The 19,637-nt window shown below is 48.5% G+C and overlaps 1 protein-coding gene across 1 annotated transcript in view; it reads right to left on the minus strand.

Moving 5' to 3' along the window:
* Nucleotides 1–19,262, minus strand: part of ZNF318 (zinc finger protein 318) — a 34,806-nt gene extending 15,544 nt beyond the window's left edge. Inside the window, 4 exon segments of the mRNA XM_082249295.1 lie at nucleotides 12,881–12,985; nucleotides 13,065–13,194; nucleotides 18,519–18,586; nucleotides 18,846–19,262. Coding sequence (XP_082105421.1) covers nucleotides 12,881–12,985; nucleotides 13,065–13,194; nucleotides 18,519–18,586; nucleotides 18,846–19,229 — 687 coding nt within the window. The 5' untranslated portion in view covers nucleotides 19,230–19,262.
* Nucleotides 19,263–19,637: the final 375 nt, after the last annotated feature.

Below are 19,637 nucleotides of genomic sequence, written 5' to 3' on the forward strand. Positions count from 1 at the left end.
GTGCACTGAAGACCAGGTGGCCGCCTTGCAAAACTGCATCATTGACGCCTGATGAGTGAAGGCCCACCAAGTAAGGTGGAGGAAAGGGTAATGCTGCCAATTCAGACACCCTGCACGCAGAGGTGAATGCCACTAAAAAAGGCCACCTTCTGGGACAGCATAAGCAGGGGAATCTCCCGAAGGTTCTAAAAAGGAGGCTTCTGGAGGACTGAGAGCACCAAATTGAGGTCCCAAGGCGGCAACAGAGACAGCAATGGAGGGGTCAAGTGCCCAACTCCCTGAAGAAAAGTTTGCACCAAGGAGTATGTGGCCAAGGGCCATTGAAAGAAGACCGCTAAGGCCGACACCTGAACCTTGATAGTACTCAAGGACAGTTTCTGCTTAACTCCCCTTTGAAGGAAGGTCAAGATCCAAGCCACAGAAAAAAAGAAGAGCGAGGATGAACCCCAAGAGACTTACACAATGCAATGTACGTCTTCCACGTATGATGGTAGATGTTCCTAGAATTTCATTTCCTAGATTTTAAACAGCGTTGGAATCACTGACTAGCCATCAGCACCTGGCGTTCAACAGCCAAGCCGTCAAACCCAGCGACTCTAAGGGCTATTTCACACATGGAGTCCGTCGGACGGACTCCGTTTTTCTCAGCGGGGGATCGATCCGCCGATTGACATAAGCTACGGCCAGGGTATTGTCCAATTGAATGCGCACTGGACATCCCTGAAGACGATCCGTCCAATGTTCCAGGCACAGTCTGATCGCTCAGAGTACAAAGACATTGATCACTAGTCTGGACTCTTCCAGTGTCCAGACCCGGAGAAGAAAATTTTGCCGAGGACGCCTCCCCTGCAAGACAGGCTGGCATCCGTGCTGACCACTGTCCATTACAAGGAGAGGAAGGATTTGCCCAGCCGAATTGCCAAAAAACGAAGCCACCTTATCAGGGACTCTTTCGTTCCCCTGGCTCAGCCGGATCCGATTGTCCAGAGACTGCGCATTCTTGTCCCATGTGGCCAGAATCTCCCTTGCAGGGACCTCATATGGAACTGTGCAAACGGAACCACCTTGAAGGTAGACACCCTCAGGCCCAGCACTCGCATGCAAGGCCGGAGAAATGACCATCTGCTGGACAGCAGGACACGAATTACAGCCTGCAATTTCTGGATTTTGTCCAGAGGAAGGAGCACTCTGGCTAAGGCCGAGTCCAGAGTCAGACCCAGATAGTCCAGTTTTGTAGACAGAACCAGAGCAGACTTCTGAAAATTCAGAATCCAGCCAAATACCCTCAAGTTCGTATGGTAAATTCCAGGTTTTATCACCAGAGCAGTAGGAGACTCCGCTCGCAGAAGGAGGTCATCCAAGTAGCCCAGTACCACGATCCCCCATTGGCGTAACAATGCTAGCATCGGGGCCAACACTTTTGTGAAGACCCAAGGAGCAGAGGCATGTCACCAAAGGGTAATGCCACAAACTGATATGCTCCTCTACCACGGCAAAGCGGAGAAAGCGCTGGAGACCAACAAATATTGGAATGTGAAGGTAAGCATTCTTGATGTCGATGGAAACAAGAAAAATCCCCCGATGCAGGCAAGTCATCACCATGCAAACGGACTCGATTCTGCACTTCTGCACCCGCACAAAGCAGTTCAGCACCTTGAGGTCCAGAATTGGACGCACCTGCCTTCCTTCCTGGGAACTGTAAAACAGGTTTGAGAAAAACATCTGAATACGTTCCGAAGTCAGAACATGGGACCATAACCCCTTTTAAAAGGTGTTGCACCGCCCCAAAAAGAGGTGGTAAGCGGACCAGGGACAGTCGCACGTTGGAAGGAAGAACCTTACCAGAGGGTAAGAACGAAACTCGATCTTGTAGCTGGACCGAATGACCTCATGGACCCACCTGACTTGTACCAGGGTAGTCCACAGGTCCGGGAACCAGCGAAGGCGTTGTGATACACCAGATACGGGTGAGGGCACACCTTCATGCTGTGGATCTGAAGAAGCCCGCTCTTGACTTTCCAGACCAACTTGCTTGGATCCTCTAGAGCAGTGGTCCTCAACCCTGGTCCTCAGGGCCTACTAGCAGGCCAGGTTTGCAAGATAACTGAAACAAATCCCAGGTGATATCATTTGCTGCTCAGTGATTGCAGTATTCTAGTCTGTATCTCCCCAAGGTAATACTTAAAATCTGGCCTGTTAGTGGGCCTGAGGACCAGAGTTGAGGACCACTGCTCTAGAGGAAACCCCAAAGGGCTCCGATCCCTTGTCAGTCGACCCCGAGGGGCGAAAAAAACCTTTAATGATGTCATCCAGGGTAGCACCAAAAAGGTGATCTCCTTGAAAGGGAAGATCAGTCAAGGCCTTTTTAGAAGTCTGGTCCGCAGACCAGCATTTCAGCCAAAAGACACGCCGAAGGACCACTGCCAAAAAAGAGAGCCATGCCACTCGGGGAGCATCAGGCAAAGAGACATCACAGATAAACTGCAAGCCCCTGGACCAGCTGGTCTGCCAGCTCAACAAAGGCAAGGGGGGGAGCTACTCCCCCCTCCAGGTCATGCTGCAAAAGCCTAGCCCATCCGGTCAGAGTCTGAGACACCAGGGCAATTGTGAATTTCAGCCTCAGTGCCAAACCAGCCAGAGTGTACATAATACATGCCACAGCCTCCGCCTTCCTGTCAGCCGGGTCCTAAAGGCCAGGGACTCTTCAACCGGAATCATGGTTGCCTTGTTTATTCTGGAACCCGGAGGGTTCACCACTGGTGGAACAGTCCACCTCTTAAGAAGGGACTCCTCATAGGGTTATTGCCTAACAAAATCGCTTAGGGACCCCAAGGGGACATTTTGGTCATCCCCACTATTTAGTGAAAATTCTGCCAAATAGGAGGGGAAAGGGAACACCTTTTTTGCTCTGGATGGATTGTGAATGCCAAAGGGAACCTGAGCCTCTGCCGCAGCTTCAGTGTCCTCCATCTTTAAAGGTCTCACGCACAGCTACAATCAGTGCACCCACCAGCGCCTTTTCGTACGCAGTTGCAGAAGTGGAGGAATCCTCCTCACTATCAAAGGATTCAGAGCACATGGTCGCAGACTCAGAAGGGTGACCCACGTCCACGGCGGCCGAATCCGATTCAGGATCTGATGAGACAAGATGAGGCGGGGGGCACTTTTTGCCAGCCCGTCGCCCAAAAGAACTCCAGGACCGCAGTCAGTGCATCGAAGGATGGATGGGACCCGGAGGGCCCCACAGCCTCAAAGTCAAAGAGGAGATCAGGTGGGGAGATGTGCTCCAAAGACTCCATGAGTCCCTATAGGGAGGACCCCACAAAAAAGTGTTAACACTTAACCCCCACCACTCTGGCAGCCCACCTGGTTGCCAACCACAGAGCACTAATTGATCCTCAGAGAGAGGACCCCACCAGACTCACCACACCGCAGAAACAAGGCACAGCAGCTACCAGGAGAATCTGCACTGCACGAACGGCGATCAGGAAATTAAAAGATCCAGGAGTTAGCACCAGGGGATGAGGAGGGGCTTCCACTGGTGAAATTGCAGCCCAGACCTGTTATGGCCGCCGCTATTTTCAATGGCAAACCACCGGAAAACGGGCGCCGGACTACACAAACATGGCCGCTATGCATTAAGCACACAGGCTACAAGAAAATGGCGGCACCACGAGGCTCCGAGGGACCCAGGAGGGATCCCTAGGCCTCAGAAAATGGCACAGGCAAGAAGGGGTGGCCCTGGCAGAAGCCCCCACCAGGTACAGCCCCCCACAGCCGAAAGGCCTGGTTGCCGGCGGTGCATCCCCCGCCCCCATTGCCAGTACAGCACCCTGTCCCAACCCTGGGCGGTGGACCAGGCCACCCTACAGCCCCAGCATCAGTGAAGGGGGGGGTGGATGGGGGATGATATTGCCCACAGGGAACACCAGACCGATGAAGGGGATGCCTAACAGTAAAGAGGGGAACCCAGGGGGTTAAACCGTCCCATGGAGGGGCCCACGTCCAACCCCAAAACCCTACGGGGGGGGGGGGGGGGGGGGGGGACGACAGTGACTTACCATACTAGGAACCAGACGGACACCGCTCCAGACAGAACTTTCTCTCCACTGAAATGGGGGACTGTCGGCCAGGAGGAACGCTGCAACTCGGGCCGAGACCCGGTCGTATGCAAACTCGCCGATCAAGTGTGGAGCTGAGGTTTGTGCGCGCTTGCTGGCCAGACTGGGGTGAACACTGGATCTAGATTATCTAGTCCGTCACCTAGTCCGGCAGTTGATTGTAGATCTCACAGGAAAAAAATAAATTGCCAGGACCAGAGATCCCAGCAAGGAACTAAGTCCTTACTTCTGACTAGGCAGAAAAAAAACTGAGTACCTATAGCAGTGAGAGGGAGTATACCCCCCTGGGACTGCATAGGCATAGCCAGATTTTTTTTCTGCCTAGTGTCCTACTCCTGTAGGGGGCAGTATAACCCAATGGTTAAGAAGATCAGGAGCTGTGTACACCAATGAACGAAAGAGAAATCAACTTTATTGTTCCAGCACATCAGAGAACACTCTACACCAGCAACTGGGGCTTAAATCGTAGAAAAAGTGGATGTAGGGGGAAAAAAAAAAAAACTCTCCTCTGGGTGATCTATGTACATTGCAGGGATTTTAACCACTTAAGGACCAGGCCTATTTCTGACATTTGTTGTTTACATGTTAAAATTTAGAATTTTTTGCTAGAAAATTACTTCGAACCCCCAAACATCATATATTCCTTGTTTTAGCAGAGACCCTAGGGAATAAAATGTAGATCGTTGCAATACTTTGCGTCACACCGTATTTGCGCAGTGCTCTTACAAACGCATTTGTTTTTTGTATAATGTGAAAGATGATGTTATGGTGAGAAAAGAGATACCCCCAACATGTCATACTTAAAAATTGCACACGCTCGTGGAATAGCGACAAACGTCGGTATTTAAAAATCTCCATAGGCGACGCTTTAAAATTTTTTACAGGTTACCTGTTTAGAGTTAGAGAAGGTCTAGTGCAAGAAATATTGTTCTCGCTCTAATGATCGCGGTGATACCTCTTATATGTGGTTTGAACACTGTTTACATATGCGGCGCAACTTGCATATGCATTGTTTAACTTTTTATCTTTACACTGTCCTTTTAATTTTTTTTTTGATCACTTTTATTCCTATTATAAGAAATGTAAACATCCCTTGTAATAAAAATAGGCATGACAGGTCCTCTTTATTGTGAGATCCGGGTCAAAAAGACCTTAATCTCACATTTACACTTAAAAACCAAAGTCTCTGACTGTCTGACAGTCATGGACGGTCACAGCTCCAGAATCTTAACCATTAGGTATGCCGCCGCCCCCTACAGGAGTAGGACACTAGGCAGGAAAAAGCTTTACCACGCCTATGGGGCAGTTCCAGGGCATATACTCTTACACTCTGCTCTAGGCATTCAGTTTAGTTGCAAGCAGTGTCAGAAGAAAAGTAACCCAACTCAAGAGGGGTGGGTGCCGTGTCCGTCAATGAACATCAGAAAAAAGGATTTTACGGTAAGCGAAAAATCCAATTTCCTCTTTCGTTCATTGACAGACATAGCTCCAGAATCAAACATGAGGGGTGGAAAAAACAGCATACAAAATTCCCAAAAGTCTAAATCTAGCCAACCAGGTAAAATGGAGCACAACCAGGAACAACTGTAGCTTACCTAACAATACAACCTCCAAGAGGACCAGGTCCTCTCAAACAGCGGCCTGCAAAACCTTGCGACCAAAAGCAGCATTCTCAGGTGCCAGTACATCCATATTAAAAAATGTTATGAAAGTGTGCACAGACAACCATGTGGCCGCCTTGCAAACCTGATGGCAGAAGGCCCAAGAGGCACTAAGCGCCCACGTAGAAAGTGCCTTAACAGGGAACAGAGGAACCTGACCTTTGATGGAATAGGCCTGCGACACCATCTGTCTTGTCCATCTGGAAATGATCGCGGCAGACGCGACCAACCCTTTGCGAGGTCCATCCGTAAGGACAAATAGTAAGGCTGATTTCCTAAACGACTCGGTTGCTGCAAGGTACACCCTGACCGCCCGACCCACATCCAGAGAGTGCAAGGAAATCACCTTAGGATGTTTAGGCTTAGGACACAGGGAAGGCAACACAATGTCTTCATTCAGATGGAAACCAGAAACAGATGGAAGGAATGATTAACAATGGCGATATACCACTTTATCCCTCTGAGAAACGAGGTAAGTTGGGACAAGACAACGCCACCAGCTCCAACACCCTGAATGCAGAAGTAATAGCCATCAAGAAGGCTACTTTCTGGGACAATGTAAGCAGAGGAGGCTTGCAAAAAGTTTCGAAAGGCAGTTACTGGAGAACCGACAGCACCAAATTGAGATCCCACGGAGGCAATGGAGACTGTATTGGGGGAGCCAAGTGACGAACCCCCTGAATAAAGGTGTGAACCAAAGAATGCGTACCCAAAAGGACAGTAAAATAAGACCAAGGCCGAAAACCTGGCCCTTGACGGTATCCCAGGGCAGGCGCTGCTCAGCACCCCGGAGGAATGCCAAAATCCAAGCCACCGAAAGGGAACGGGGATGAACCCCAAGAGACGCACACCACGCCTTCCAAGCGCAATGGTAAATCTTCCTTGGAGGTAGATTTTCTAGCCTTTAACAACGTGGGAATCACAGATTCAGACAACCCCCTATCCTTCAACACCTGGCTTTCAACAGCCAAGCCGTTAAAGCCAGCGACTGTAAAGCATGATGGAAGATTGGCCCTTGGGCCAATAGATCCTCTTTGAGAGGAAGTCTCCAAGGGGCATCGGTGATCAGCCATACCAGATCATCATACCAAGACGGGCGAGGCCAGTCTGGAGCCACTACGATGACCGGTTTCCCTTACGTGTTGGCCAGAGGATCCTGAGACATTGCCACAATTCTCTGTACCTTCCTGTTGAGACGAGAGGCCAAAAAGGTATACCTCCGGAGTTCCCCACTGGAGACACTGCTGAACTTTAGAATGTCGGCTACCTCGAAAAATCTGTACCTGCACAAAAAAACGGTTCAGAACTTGGGAGGTCCAAGATTGGAAGTACCACACTTTCCTTCCTAGGACCTGCAAACATGTTTGAAATAAAAGCCAGAAAACAAACGTTCCGATTCTAAGACTGGAACAATCACCCCTTGTAGTAGCAAGTTTTGCAGCACCCGGAAGAGACCTCGCAGGCGGTTTGGGGATGAATTCAGGCTGGAAGGAGAGAACCGCACTAAAGTAGAAGATCGAAAACTCGATCTTGTTGGCGGTCTAATCAAATCATGGACCCACCTGTCTGATCAGGGAGGCCCACGGGTCCGGAGACAGCAAAGACATCCTCCCTCCCCCCAAACATGGGTGATGGCATCCCTTCAGGAAGAGAGATCTTGTCCGCAGGTCTGGAAGGACCTGCTCTCAGCATACCAGACTGGGTCCGCATACCAGACTGGGTCCGCAAGGAACCTCTTGAGGAGGTCCTGCCAGCGAGACTCCGAACAGGCGATTTCCCAAAGGGAAGATCACACAAGGCCTTCTAGACAGCCTGGTTCGCAGACCAGTATATTAGCTATATCATGCACCAAAAGATATTGCTGTCACAGACAGCCCGGAGACTAAGGGAACCGCATCCAGAGAGGCATCACAGATGAATTGCAACCCCTGGACCAAAAAGACCGCCAGCTCCTCAAGGGCAGGTGGAGGCTGTTCCCCCTCCCAGATCCCAGCACAAAAGCTGTGCCCATTTGGGCAAGTCAGGGACACCAAAGATATGGTGAACACTGGTCCAAGGACCGAACCAGTCACAGTAAAACATGTGGCGGACCAAAGACTCGGCTCTCCTGACAAAAGGGTCTTGTTAAAAAACTACACACCTTGGAACCAGGCGGGCACCACTCCGTGCAGATCACCTCCCCATTTTGTAATGGGGGATGCTGCGGGCCAGAGGTACACTGCGACTCAGGCCGCGACCAGGTCGTGTGTGTCCTCGCGAGGTGTTTCACTCGCCGGCCAGCCCCCATCCAGTGGGGCTATGTCGCCACCGACCTAGCGCCGAGCTGCAGTCTGTACGCGCTCGCTGGCCAGACTGGGAAGACCGTAAGGACCTAGAATATCCAGTGTGTCACCCAGTCTGGCAGATTGTAGTTCTCACTGGAACAGACTTGATTTTAGAAAGAAAACAACAAAAGGAAAAAATGCTAGGACCAAAGATCCCAGCAGAGACATAGGTCCTTACTCCTGACTAGGCAGAAAAAAAACTGAAGAGCTAGAGTAGGAAGTGGGAGTATACCCCCTGGGACTGCCCTATGGGCGTAGTCAATCTCTTAACTTTGTTCCGCCAGAGATCAGCATAACCCAAGGGTCAAAAAAAAGATATGGAGCTGTGTCCGTCAATGATCGAAAGAGAAAGGTCATTTTACATTTGTCTAAAAAAATAAAATAAAAAAAGGGGCCCTTCAAGGCCGTTAGGCAGAAGTGACGTCGCTTGGTTATGGTCCACTTCGGCTGGCCAGAGACCGGAACAAAGCTGGAATCGGCTTTGATCAGGTCTTCGATTTAGTAACCCGGAAGCGACGTCACTTCTGTTTTACTCGGCAGCCAACAGCGCCAGTTTTAAAAAATCCACAGTATTCAACACCACCGATCTTGGCGTTTTGAATAATTTCAAGTACAGTGGAGAGGTTTTAGATCCCAGATCCCTCCATAAAGAGTACCTGTCACAAGCAATGTTTACGTGCCTTGTGACAGCAATAAAACAATCAGAAAAAAAAAAAAAAGGGACAGTATAAAAATATACTGTAATTACATAAGAGAAAAAATGTTTTCTCTTCATTTTATTTTTTATTTCTTTAAAAGTGCCCGTTTCTCCGTGCCCACGCGCCAAAAGTAAACACATACGCAAGTCATGCCCGCAACTGTAAACAGTTTTAAAACCATCACCGCGATCGCCAGAGCAATAATTCTAGCGCAGGACCTCCTCTGTAAATTTAAACAGGTAATTGTTAAAAAGTTTTATATCATCGCCTATGGAGATTTTTGACTACAGTAGTTCATCGCCATTTCACGAGTGCATGCAATTTTAAAGCGTGACATGTAAGGTATCTACTCGGCGTAACATCATATTTCACACTATACAAAAAAAAAAAAAAACTTGGCTAACTTTAAATTTTTTTTTTTTATTAAAGTATGTAAAAAAAAAAAATAAATAATAATTTTGAAAGACCACTGTGCAAATACAGTGCGACATAAAATATTGCAACAACCGCCATTCTATATCTATATATAAAAAATGTTTGGGGATTCTAAGTAATTTTCTAGCAAAAAATACTGATTTTGACTTGTAAGCAACAAATCTCAGGTCTTGTAGTGGTTAAAATATACACACAATACAATTACACAAAAATGGTTTCGCTTTCAGTAAAGGCCCGTAAACACGTACCGATTGTCGGCCGTAAATATTCGGCCGACGACCGATCGGCCGATTTTCGGCTTGTTAGTATGATGCTTCCGACAGCCGACAGCGCATTTTCGGCCGTGCAAGCATTAAAATTTTTGTTGGCCAACACCAGAGCGGCCGATTGTTCGCCAGTCAGTACAGATTTTGGCCGACAGACAGCAGATTTGCAAGACTGGACATGCTCAGAAAAGAAAAAAAGACAAGGAAAGTTAACCATCACATGACATCACTTCTGCAGTCAGCTGTTGTTGGCCGACAAAATTCGTGTGCAGTCTTTTGCACTTTTCAACAAACAAGACAGCCCTCGGACAAAAGACGGCCGATCGTTCGGCCGACGATCGGTACGTGTGTACGGGGCTTAAGAAACATTACATAACTATACAGCAGCACTTTGGACGATTAGACATTTCCATCCTCCATCTATGTCTTACCATCGTCCAGAGGGGTGAACAGCAGCTACTGACAGACCCCCCACCAATATTTGGCCAGAACATTCTGAAGGACCAAAGCACAAATCCAAACGAGAAGACTGGGGAAGTTGCCAGAAACCAAGAGGAGGCCAGATAAGATCAGCCGGCTGTTCAAGAGCAGGAGATCGCCACCACAGGGCAATGAGCAGGAGATCGCCACCACAGGGCAATGAGCAGGAGATCGCCTCCACAGGGCAATGAGCAGGAGATCGCCACCACAGGGCAATGAGCAGGAGATCACCTCCACAGGGCAATGAGCAGGAGATCACCACCACAGGGCAATAAGCAGGAGATCACCACCACAGGGCAATGAGCAGGAGATCACCACCACAGGGCAATGAGCAGGAGATCACCACCACAGGGCAATGAGCAGGAGATCACCTCCACAGGGCAATGAGCAGGAGATCACCACCACAGGGCAATAAGCAGGAGATCACCACCACAGGGCAATGAGCAGGAGATCACCACCACAGGGCAATGAGCAGGAGATCACCACCACAGGGCAATGAGCAGGAGATCACCTCCACAGGGTAATGATTCCACCCAAAATAACACTAAGCCTGAGAGGCTACCAAAAACAAAAAACCCAACAAACAAGTTGAACAACCTGGTTAAGGAATAAAAAACAGACCCACAACATGATGTAGTCAAAAGAAAGAGAAGCCTCCGGCAGCCCGCGCTCGCCCCCTATTGGCTCGCAGGCAAGTGATGTTACCCCTACGTCACTTTGCCTGCACGGGGCTGACCGCCGCAGTATATTTAATTGCGCCGGTCGGCAAGCGGTTAATAAACAGACACATACTTGTCCCAGGGTCCAGCGCCATCCTCACCTGGGCCGGTTCTTCGCCAGTCTTTGGGTCAGTAGCATGTTAACTGTGGGCAGCCAGCTGTGAATCCTTGCGGCTTCCCAATGCGCACTTTAAATGGTCCCGCAGCCTTCTGGAACCTCCCTGAAGCAGGGAAGGCGAGAGCTTCCAGTGGATCCGCTACAGCAAACAGACCGAGAGTGGGAGCGGGCACCTGTCAAAACCAGGTAACCACTCCTCTCCCACCCCCCTTAAAAAAGTGTATTCCAAATGTGGTAAAGGAGGGAGATCAAAATGTGCCCTTTTGGGTGAAGTTTTGCTTTAAATGTAAGAGAGACAAACTACCCAAGGAACTATCCAAATGCACATTCAGCACCCCCTATATTGAAGTGGAGGTGCATCTTTAAGCAAAAAGGTTTTTCACAGATATTGGCTGACCTTTGTTTTCAAGCCCTTCAGGCTAAATAGGAGTCAAGCTCCGAAAGCCTGTGAAGACCCACTGGCGTAGGTGAAAGGAAGAGGTGGGATTTTGGAGATTCCTCTGTAGAAAATTCCTGCATTGAGAAAGGAGCACAATCCGACCTCTTGTAAAGTTGCTGATCACGCAGTCAAGGGCAGGACTGAAAAGAGAACATCCTACGAAGCCAAGCAAGACAAATACTCCATGGATATTACATCCACGTCCCATATACGCAGCTGGGGTACTCTGCACATCTGTACTGTTTGTAATACAAACTTTGATGATTCTAATAAAAACATGAAAAAAAAAAAATAGTTTTGCTTCAGCTCAGCTTTATAGGTTCACAGGGAAGAGCTGGAAAATGGCAGTTCCCTTCTGTACAGGATCCCAGGGGAGAGATAAAACACGACAGATCTCTGTACAGGATCTCAGGAGAGAAACATAACATGGCTGATCTCCTCGATTCATGATCTCAGGGCAAGACAGAAGATGGCAGATCTCCTCTTTTCAAGGATGTCAAGGCAAGACTGATCAAGGCAGATGTCCTCTGTTGAGGATCTCAGGGCAAGATACAACATGGCAGATGTCCTCTGTTCAGGATCTCAGGGGAGAGACAGAACATGGCAGATCTCCTCTGCTCAGTATCTCAGGGGAGAGACAGAACATGGCAGATCTCCTCTGTTCAGGATCTCAGGGGAGAGACAGAACATGGCAGATCTCCTCTGTTCAGGATCTCAGGGGAGAGACAGAACATGGCAGATCTCCTCTGTTTAGAATCTCAGGGGAGAGACAGAACATGGCAGATCTCCTCTGTTCAGTATCTCGGGAGAGACAGAACATGGCAGATCTCCTCTGTTCAGTATCTCGGGAGAGACAGAACATGGCAGATCTCCTCTGTTTAGAATCTCAGGGGAGAGACAGAACATGGCAGATCTCCTCTGCTCAGTATCTCAGGGGAGAGACAGAACATGGCAGATCTCCTCTGTTCAGGATCGCAGGGGAGAGACAGAACATGGCAGATCTCCTCTGCTCAGTATCTCAGGGGAGAGACAGAACATGGCAGATCTCCTCTGCTCAGTATCTCAGGGGAGAGACAGAACATGGCAGGTCTCCTCTGTTCAGTATCTCAGGGGAGAGACAGAACATGGCAGATCTCCTCTGCTCAGTATCTCAGGGGAGAGACAGAACATGGCAGATCTCCTCTGTTCAGTATCTCAGGGGAGAGACAGAACATGGCAGGTCTCCTCTGTTCAGGGTCTCAGGGGAGAGACAGAACATGGCAGGTCTCCTCTGTTCAGTATCTCAGGGGAGAGACAGAACATGGCAGGTCTCCTCTGTTCAGGGTCTCAAGGGAAAAATGATAACATGGCAGATCTCTTCTATACAGCATCTCAGGGGAGAGACAGAACATGGCAGAGCTCCTCTTTATGTAGTTACTGGTGGGATAGGGACTTGCTGAAATCCTGTAAACAAAGCAGACTGATGGCAGCCATTGTGCATATGTTCTCCCTGTGTCTGCGTGCGTTTCCTCCGGGTACTCCAAAGATCTGCTGGTAGGTTAATTGAAACAAGAACAGAGGACGCACCAGCCTTACTCATAATAAAACCTTTTACTCAAGTAGAACAGTTATATACTCACACAAAGCAAGTCCCTCTGATTCCTCTGGCTTTGATCTGTATTGCATCTGTACTGTCTGCCCTTATGTTGTAAAGAGCTGCGCAAATTGTTGGCGTCACATAAATCCTGTATAATAATAATAATTTATATATACACACACACTCGCTCTCTCTCCTTTACCTGTGGGAAACAGAGGTCTGCTTACCTGAGGAGGCATGTCCTGGCTGGTGACTTCCACTTCAGTACGCTTCTTTAAAATGGATTTCTTGGGCATGGGCAGAGGCTCCTCTGTACGGCGTGGGCTATCGGTGGAAAACGTAGAACGTCCCCGAGACCTAAAACAGGATGCAATGGTCACACATCCGCTCATAACCAGCCTCAGGCTGCAGCTATTCTACATTCTATTGGTGGAGACCCACAAGAAACACCCCCCACCCCCCCACAAGAAACATCCCCCCACCCCCCACAGGAAACACCCCCCCACAAGAAACATCCCCCCACCCCCCCCACAGGAAACACCCCCCACACAGGAAACATCCCCACGCCCCCACCCCCCACACAGGAAACCCCCCACCCCGCCACAGGAAACACCCCCACAAGAAACATCCCCCCACCCCCCCCACAGGAAACACCCCCCCCCCACAGGAAACATCCCCACGCCCCCACCCCCCCCCCACAGGAAACCCCCCCACGCCCCGACAGGAAACCCCCACCCCCCCACAGGAAACACCCCACGCCCCCACAGGAAACCCCCACCCCCCCACAGGAAACCCCCACGCCCCCACAGGAAACACCCACGCCCCCACAGGAAACACCCACGCCCCCACAGGAAACACCCACGCCCCCACAGGAAACACCCACGCCCCCACAGGAAACACCCCATGCCCCCACAGGAAACACCCCACGCCGCCACCCCCCTACAGGAAACACCCCCCCACCGGAAACACCCCACGCCCCCACCCCCCCACAGGAAACACCCCACCCCCCCACAGGAAACACCCCACCCCCCCACCCCCCCATGTCAGGGCAGAGCCAATTCTGCCAAATCAGATTAAAATTTGGACTTTATGTGAGCATAAAGCATCATTTCTAGATAGAAGACTCCGCGCTTACAGTACCCTCATAGGGGCTCCTTGCTAGATCCTCCGTAAAGGGTTTGAGCATCACAATTCTGGATAAAATGAGAATTTACAAATTGTTTGCTTAGAATAAAGATCGATTCTTAGCGTAACATCTTTCACATAATAAGAAAAAAATGGGCTAACTTTACTTTTTTTTTTAATTCATTGAAGTGTAATTTTTTTCCGCAAAAAATTACTTTTGAAAGACCACTGTGCAGATACGGTGCGACATAAAATATTGCAATAACCGCCATTTTATTCTCTAGGGCGGGGGTGATAAAATAAAAGTCAAGGAGGTCCAGTCACTAAAAAATTTTCAGACTGAGGTCCGAATCACAAGTCTGTGCAATGAAAGATTGTACGCGTCTTCTTTCCTTTTTTTGGCGCAAGACGCGCTTTTCTTACCATTTCCTCCACACACTCCAATAATACTCTGTAAATCCTCAATTGTGCCCCCCCCCCCTTACAAAAAAACAATAAGGTGTAACCACCCTTCTCCTGCGCTTGGTATCCAGGCCCCTCGACCACACACTTCACGGGACTGACAACTGGCTTCTCAGATGGCTAAAGTTTTGCTGCCCTTAACGGACTGGGGTAGTCCATCGATACTAAAAGCAAAAATGAAGCAGGCTAGGGGTACAGAGTGCATGATCGGCCTCCTACCCCCTCTCTGACCCCTCTTATCTAGTGTGGAGCCCCCCCCCCCCCAGTATGATGGAATCAGCAGGGGTAAAGCATGGAGAGGAGGGGGCGGATCACCATCATTATGAATAGACAAGTATATAGCCTGGACTAGATACAGCAGACGGCAAAGGTAATAGAAAAATTGTGGGGTGATTACCAAATAATACTTATATTAGCTGCTCCCTACTGTCAGTCCAGGGAGCGTCTACAATGACTTTAACCACTTGCCGACCGCCGCACGACTATCTACGTCAGCGGTCAGCCCCTCACAGGCAAACTAACGTAGGGCTACGTTGCTTGCTTGTGAGGGTCTAGGGAGCGAGCGCGCGCCCCCGGAGGCGCGCACCTGCTCGGTCACGCACCCCCCCCGCGCGTGTGACCAGCGGACCCGATGTCCGCCGGCCACTCGGCGATCGGCGGGGGAGGGGGAGAATGTCAGGCAGCTTGTGTAAACAAGCTGCCTGTCATTCTCCTCGCTGCAAAGACACTGATCACATGGATCTACTATGTAGATCCGTTGATCAGTGTCCTTACAGCTGAAGCCACAGCCAATCACAGTAGAAAGCACGCCCCTAGGGACACACACAGCCCCTCCCTCCCAAATAAAGTTAACCCCTTCACTACCAGTGTATTTTTACAGTAGCAGTGCATATATATATAGCACTGATTACTGTAGAAATGTCACTGGTAACCCCAAAAGTGTCAAAAATGTCAGTCAAGGGTCCGATCTGTCCGCCGCAATGTCGCAGTACCGCAAAAAAAAAAAAAAAAAAAAAAAAAAAAAAAAAAAAAAAAAAAAATCGCAGATCGCCGCCATTACACGTTAAAAAAAAAAAAAAAACAACAAAAATGACAGAAATCTTTCCCTTAGTTAGTAAACGCGATAACTTTTGCGCAAACCAATCAAAATACGCTTTTTGCGATTTTTTTTACCAAACATATGTAGCATAAAACAAATTGGCCGAAAATGTTAAAAAATTTTGATTTTTACATTTTTTTTTGGGGGGAATTTCATATAAAAAAAATGTGAAAAATATTGTTATTTTTGCAAAATTGTCGCTCTTTTTTTGTTTATAGCGCGTGATCAAAAAAAAAAAAAAAAAAAAAAAAAAAAAAAATCGCACAGGTGATCAAATACCACCAAAAGAAAGCTCTGTTTGTGGGGAAAAAAAAGGACGCCAAATTCGTTTAGGTACAGCGTCGCACGACCGCGCAATTGTCCGTTAAAGTCACGCAGTGCCGAATCGCAAAATACCCCCTGGTCGGAATGGGGGTAAAATCTTCCGGGGCTTAAGTGGTTAAGTACACTGAGAAAGCATTTGCTCATGGTGGTTTTTATCTGGATTTTTTTGTTGCACTGTTTTTATGCACGTTTTTATTCCACGTATATATTATTATTTTAGCATTTGTATTGTACTTGCATGATCGATGTATGCCACTGTATACTACCAATTATGTCACAAGAGTGGGTGGTGCTCTAGCCACTCCCCCGGGGGAGGAGACACTCCCACCTGGGGGCAGTGACTGGGTCGCTACCTCACTATTTAAACCAAAGAGACAGTCATGACACAGTGGCTCTGAGGAAGAGGCTAGGCCTCGAAACGCGTCAGCATCTCATCATGGACGATTATATGGACTAAACACGGACTTTTGAGCAATCCAGCTTGATACGTTTTACTTTTTTCTACGTCTGTGAGTAGCCATTTTTAATGTCATTTAAATAAAGCCTTATATTGAGGATAATGCGCTAGGTCGGTGTCCCCCCTTACATCAGGTGTCCCTAGCAGAGCAATTCATTACAATGGGTGCCCCCCTTTGGACTACCCCCATGAATTAGTTGCCACCGCCAGAGTACTATATATATATATATATATATATATATAGTGTTCCCATCAGAGTGTCCCCTTACATTAGATACTCCCGTCAAAGTGCCCACTTACATCGGTCTTCTTCATCAGAGTGTCCCCTTTACATCAGGTGTCCCTCATCAGAGTGCCCCCTTAACATATGTGCCCATCAGCGTGCCCCTTTCACATAAAAAGTGCCCATTGGCATACCCCTTATTTTATATTAAGGAGCACTCTGATGGGTACATTTATGTTAAGGGGCACTCTGATGTGCACATTTTGTTGTGCCCATCAGGGTGAACCATACATTAAATGTGCCAGTGTGCCCCTTAACATAAAATATGCCCATCAGAGTGAACATTAACATAAAATAAGGGGCACTCTAATGGGCACATTTTCTCTTAAAGGGCACATTTAATGTAAGGGTCACTCTAATGGGCACAACTAAATCTGCCCATCAGAGTTCCCCTTTTTATATGCTAAGGGACACACTAATGGGCTCATTTTGTTGTGCCCATCAGAGTGAACCTTACAATAGATGTGCCCTTCAGTGTGCCCTTTAACCACTTCCTGACCACCCGCCGCAGTTATACTGCGGAAGGGCGCGCCCCCCGCGCGAACCAACATAGGTATACGTCTGTCGCGCGCCTGCAGCTAAAGGGCGAGCATGCGCCGGCGCTCTCCCGCCCCTACTTGGCAGCGGGTCCGATCGCCGCCTGACACCAGCGATCGCTCCCTGCTGAGAGAGAAGAACGGTCAGCTGTTGTAAACACAGCTGACCGTTCTTCTCCCTGGAATGCAGTGTTAATTTCGTCGACAAAAACGTTTTCGCCGACTAAATTAACACAATTTTAGTTAGTTTACTAAAATACGACTAAAACAAACAATTCAGATGACTAAAATACGACTAAAACTAAAATGGCATTTTAGTCAAAAGACTATAACTAAAACTAAGTTGAAATTTGCTGCCAAAATTAACACTGCTGGAATGATCACAGATCCCCTGTGATCCTTCTATATAGGATTACAGTTCTCTATGGTCATTCCAGAAGCCACGCCCCCCACAGTTAGAATCACGCCCCTAGGTACACATTTAACCCATTGATCACCCACAGTGTTTAACCCCCTTCCCTGCCAGTGTCATTTTTACAGTAACAGTGCATATTTTTAGCATTGATTACTGTAGTGTCACTGGTACCCTCAAAAGTGTCAAAAATGTCAGTTAGGGGTCCGATCTGTCCGCCGCAATGTCGCAGTCCCGCAAAAAAAAAAAAAAAAAAAAAAAAAAAAAAATCGCAGATCGCCGCCATTACTAGTAAAAAAAAAAAAAAAAAAACAATAAAAATGACAAAATCTTTCCCGTAGTTAGTAGACGCAATAACTTTTGCGCAAACCAATCAAAATACGCTTATTGTGATTTTCTTTTTACCAAAAATATGTAGCAGAAAACAAATTGGCCTAAAATGTTAAAAAAATTTTGATTTTTAATTTTTTTTTTCAATGTTATATAGCAGAATGTGAAAAATATTGTTTTTTTTTCCAAAATTATCACTCTTTTTTTGTTTATAGCGCAAAAAATAAAATTGCAGAGTTGATCAAATATCACCAAAAGAAAGTTATATTTGTGGGAAAAAAAGGACGTAAATTTTGTTTAGGCACAGCATCGCACGACCGCGCAATTGTCAGTTAAAGTCACGCAGTGCTGAATCGCAAAATAGGGCCTGGTCAGAAAGGGGGGGTAAAATCTTCCGGGGCTGAAGTGGTTAAAGTAGTGCCGTCTCGCAAAAAAAATGGCCTGGTCACGAAGGGGGGGGGGGGGTTAAACCTTCAGGAGGTCAAGTAGACATTCTCTGAATGGCGCCCATACCGAGTGAGCGACCCCCTGTGGTTACTATGCAGAAGTGCAGCCCCTGCGCCATCCCGGGTGACTGTAGCGATTTACAGCTTCCCAGAGGCCAATCAGGTAAGAGAATTACATTATGGGGCATATGTGGGCGGAGCCAGTACCTGTTCCTGCGATGGCGGTCCGGGGAGGGGGACCCTCGCGGTGACCGATTACTGGGTGAGTAGCGGCGCTGCAGAGGAAAAAGACGATGATTAAATGATTGTTACAATAAAGTTAATTTTAAAAAAAAAGGATGATTATTAGCGGAGTACACAGAGGAAAAGGATAACATACATGGCAATAGGGAGGGAAGAAGAGTCATGTGACCTGTGTGGGAGGAGCATACACAGCTACGGGGAGGAGTCACTGAAAGATTAGGAAACACACAAATCAGGCTTTGCCTTAACTGGGCGGGGTTTCAGGGCTGTGCAGGGGCGGGATAATCTCACCTGGTCACGCCCCTCATATGAATAGCTGTCCCCCGAGCGCTGGGTGTACGGTGAGATGGAAAGGCGCCTGCGGGGCCGGGATCTGGACCGGTTTCTAGATTTGGACCGGTTTCTAGATCTTGATCGGTTTCTGGATCGGGATCGATTTCTAGATCGGGACCGGTTTCTAGATCTGGATCGGCGGGAGGTGCCGGGCCTAGACCGGGAACGGTCCCGCGATCGGGATCGCCGTCTGGCGGGAGATCGGCCTCTCCTGAGCGGAGAGAGCTGCCTATCGGGGGAGCGGCGGGACCGGCCATTGTGGGGGGGAGACACGGAGGAGTTCCGGTACAAATCCTGGGGGGAATCCGGGGAAAAGCCGCGCCGCATCGGCGTCCGGTACATGATGGCGTCGGCCCTTCTCCCTGACTAACTGCGCGCTAGTCACCTGACCTACGTGACGTCACCGCGCAACAACAGAAGCGACGTCAACCGCCATTTTGGTGCACTACGGGCCAACCTTCTTCCGCCGCCATCTTGGAACACCCAACCTGTAATAAAGGGGTATTCTGCTGCCATCTTGGAACACCCTACCTGTAATAAAGGGGTATTCCGCCTCCATCTTGGAACACCCAACCTGTAATAAAGGGGTATTCTGCTGCCATCTTGGAACACCCTACCTGTAATAAAGGGGTATTCCGCTGCCATCTTGGAACACCCAACCTGTAATAAAGGGTTGTTCCGCCTCCATCTTGGAACACCCAACCTGTAATAAAGGGGTATTCCGCCACCATCTTGGAACACCCAACCTGT

This window comes from Pelophylax lessonae (genome assembly GCF_965119305.1).
Source record: "Pelophylax lessonae genome assembly, chromosome: 3".
Lineage (NCBI taxonomy): Eukaryota > Metazoa > Chordata > Amphibia > Anura > Ranidae > Pelophylax > Pelophylax lessonae.